This window comes from Aplysia californica, unplaced genomic scaffold (assembly GCF_000002075.1).
Source record: "Aplysia californica isolate F4 #8 unplaced genomic scaffold, AplCal3.0 scaffold00891, whole genome shotgun sequence".
NCBI lineage: Eukaryota > Metazoa > Mollusca > Gastropoda > Aplysiida > Aplysiidae > Aplysia > Aplysia californica.
Genome location: NW_004798161.1, coordinates 270,542 through 272,404, shown reverse-complemented (window position 1 = coordinate 272,404; position 1,863 = coordinate 270,542). Strand labels below are relative to the sequence as shown.

The 1,863-nt window shown below is 41.8% G+C and overlaps 1 protein-coding gene across 1 annotated transcript in view; it reads left to right on the top strand.

Moving 5' to 3' along the window:
* LOC101849251 overlaps positions 1-1,863 on the top strand; it is a gene marked incomplete at its 5' end in the record, with an annotated part of 31,462 nt that overhangs the window by 6,330 nt on the left and 23,269 nt on the right. The window contains 1 exon segment of the mRNA XM_035972892.1: positions 1,506-1,752. Within this exon segment, the coding sequence (XP_035828785.1) occupies positions 1,506-1,752 (247 nt within the window).

The following is a 1,863-nucleotide window of genomic DNA, read 5'->3' as shown; positions in this document are numbered from 1 at the left end:
GTGTGTGTGAGTGTGTGTGTGTGCGTGTTTGTGTGTGTGTGTTTGTATATATGTGTGGATGCGTGCGCATGTGTGTGTGTGTGTGTGTGTTTGTGTATGTGTTTGTGCGCATGTGTGTGTGTTTGTCTATGTGTTTGTGTGTGTGTGTGTGTGTATGTGTGTGTTTGTGTGTGTGTATGTGTGTATGTGTGTGTGCGTGTGTGTGTGTTTGTGTATGTGTTTGTGTTTGTGTGTGTGTGTGTGTGTGTGTGTGTGTGTATGTGTGTGTTTGTGCGTGTGTGTGTGTGTTGAGTGTGGAGATGCTGGGGATAGTAATAGACAAGTCTGCTTATAAACACCTTGGAATTGCATCGAGACTGTCGACTTTAGGTATATTCAGAATACAGCGTCTTAAATAAATCGTAACTTAATTGTCATGTCTCTAGTTGTTTTTCATTGCGGTAATTCTCCGTTTCCTTATCTCATCTTTTTCGATTGCAACAGTATTAGAAAAAGCGTTCGGAGATCTTGAATATTGAAAACCATTGGTCATTTGTACAAAATTGCAATTCATCGCTCTGCTTTTTTTTAATAGAAAAAAGGGGAGGAGAGTTATTTTTACTAAACAATTTGTGCTCACATTATTTGTCACGTGCAAAAAAAATACCCCCCCCCCCCGCCCCGCTCCTTTTTCCTCTAAAAGAATCAAAATACAAATACCATGAAAAAAGAAACGCTTGCAATTAATGTTATTATTTCGATAACTTAACATATTTGCCGTTCATTGCTGCTCTACTGTAAAACAAAATCAGAACACAAAAGAGTGAGTCGAAGGTTGTCTCTCCTTTGAATTTTCTGACAAGTGGTTCCAGCCTTGTCTAAGAAAATCTAATTTCAATTGTTCATCCCCCGTGGTCATTGAGCGTTGAGAGAAACTCGTTTTTTATGGTATGCCAACTCTGCAGCTCTTTAAACTGAGATTTTGCAGGTGTCTCATGGTTCCCCTGACTCTCTCAATCCATCTTTGCATGGCCTACGGCTTCATTAGTGGCCTGGTGTACTTGTTGTTATAAGATTTCAAACGGACCAGGAAAATCATAGCTAATCGATGGTCGACTCCCTCAATCCATCTTTTCGGTGGTCTACCTCCTCACTGTAGTACTTGGTGGTATTATATTATTTTAAATGAACCAGGGCAGTCGCAGCAAACTAATGGTAACTTATAACCATTGGATATTTGGTAGCTTTTAAGCACAAGGGGGCTATCCCGAAAAATGCTGTTTTGAGAAAAATCGAAGGTAAAGTTTTTTTCCCCTTGTTCAGTTTTTTACAAAGACAAGGAGAGTTTTTTTTTTTAAATAGTCAAACAAATGAAACCAAACTTCTCCTATAAGTTAGACAAAGCCCACTTTCGGTGTAGGTCAAGATTTCTGGAAACCCCTGAAATCTGGGTTAGTTCACTTGTCCTTAATCTAAAGCGACCATTTAGTAGTAACTCAAAACCGTAAATTATTTTCTTCTTTCAGTCCGAGGAGGAAGAGAACGTTAACCTGTTCGAGTTCACGTTCAGCCTGCTCAACTACTCGTCCGACCCGTTCAGCAACATCACAGGTCTGTACTTCAAGCCATCCTTGTGGTACACGACCCGCAGTCGCCACGGACGTACGCTGCTCATGTTGTCCTTCCACTACGACGTCCTCAGCATGAACATCCTCACCATCGGCGTGAAGAGCATCAGGGTGGACCTCTCCGACTCGCCCTTCGGATGTTTCGGTAAGTGTGTTGTGGCATTGTGTGAGTGGGTGAGTGGGTGTTTATGTGTGTGTGTGTGTGTGTGTGTGTGTGTGTGTGTGTGTGTGTGTGTGTGTGTGTGTGTGTGTGTGT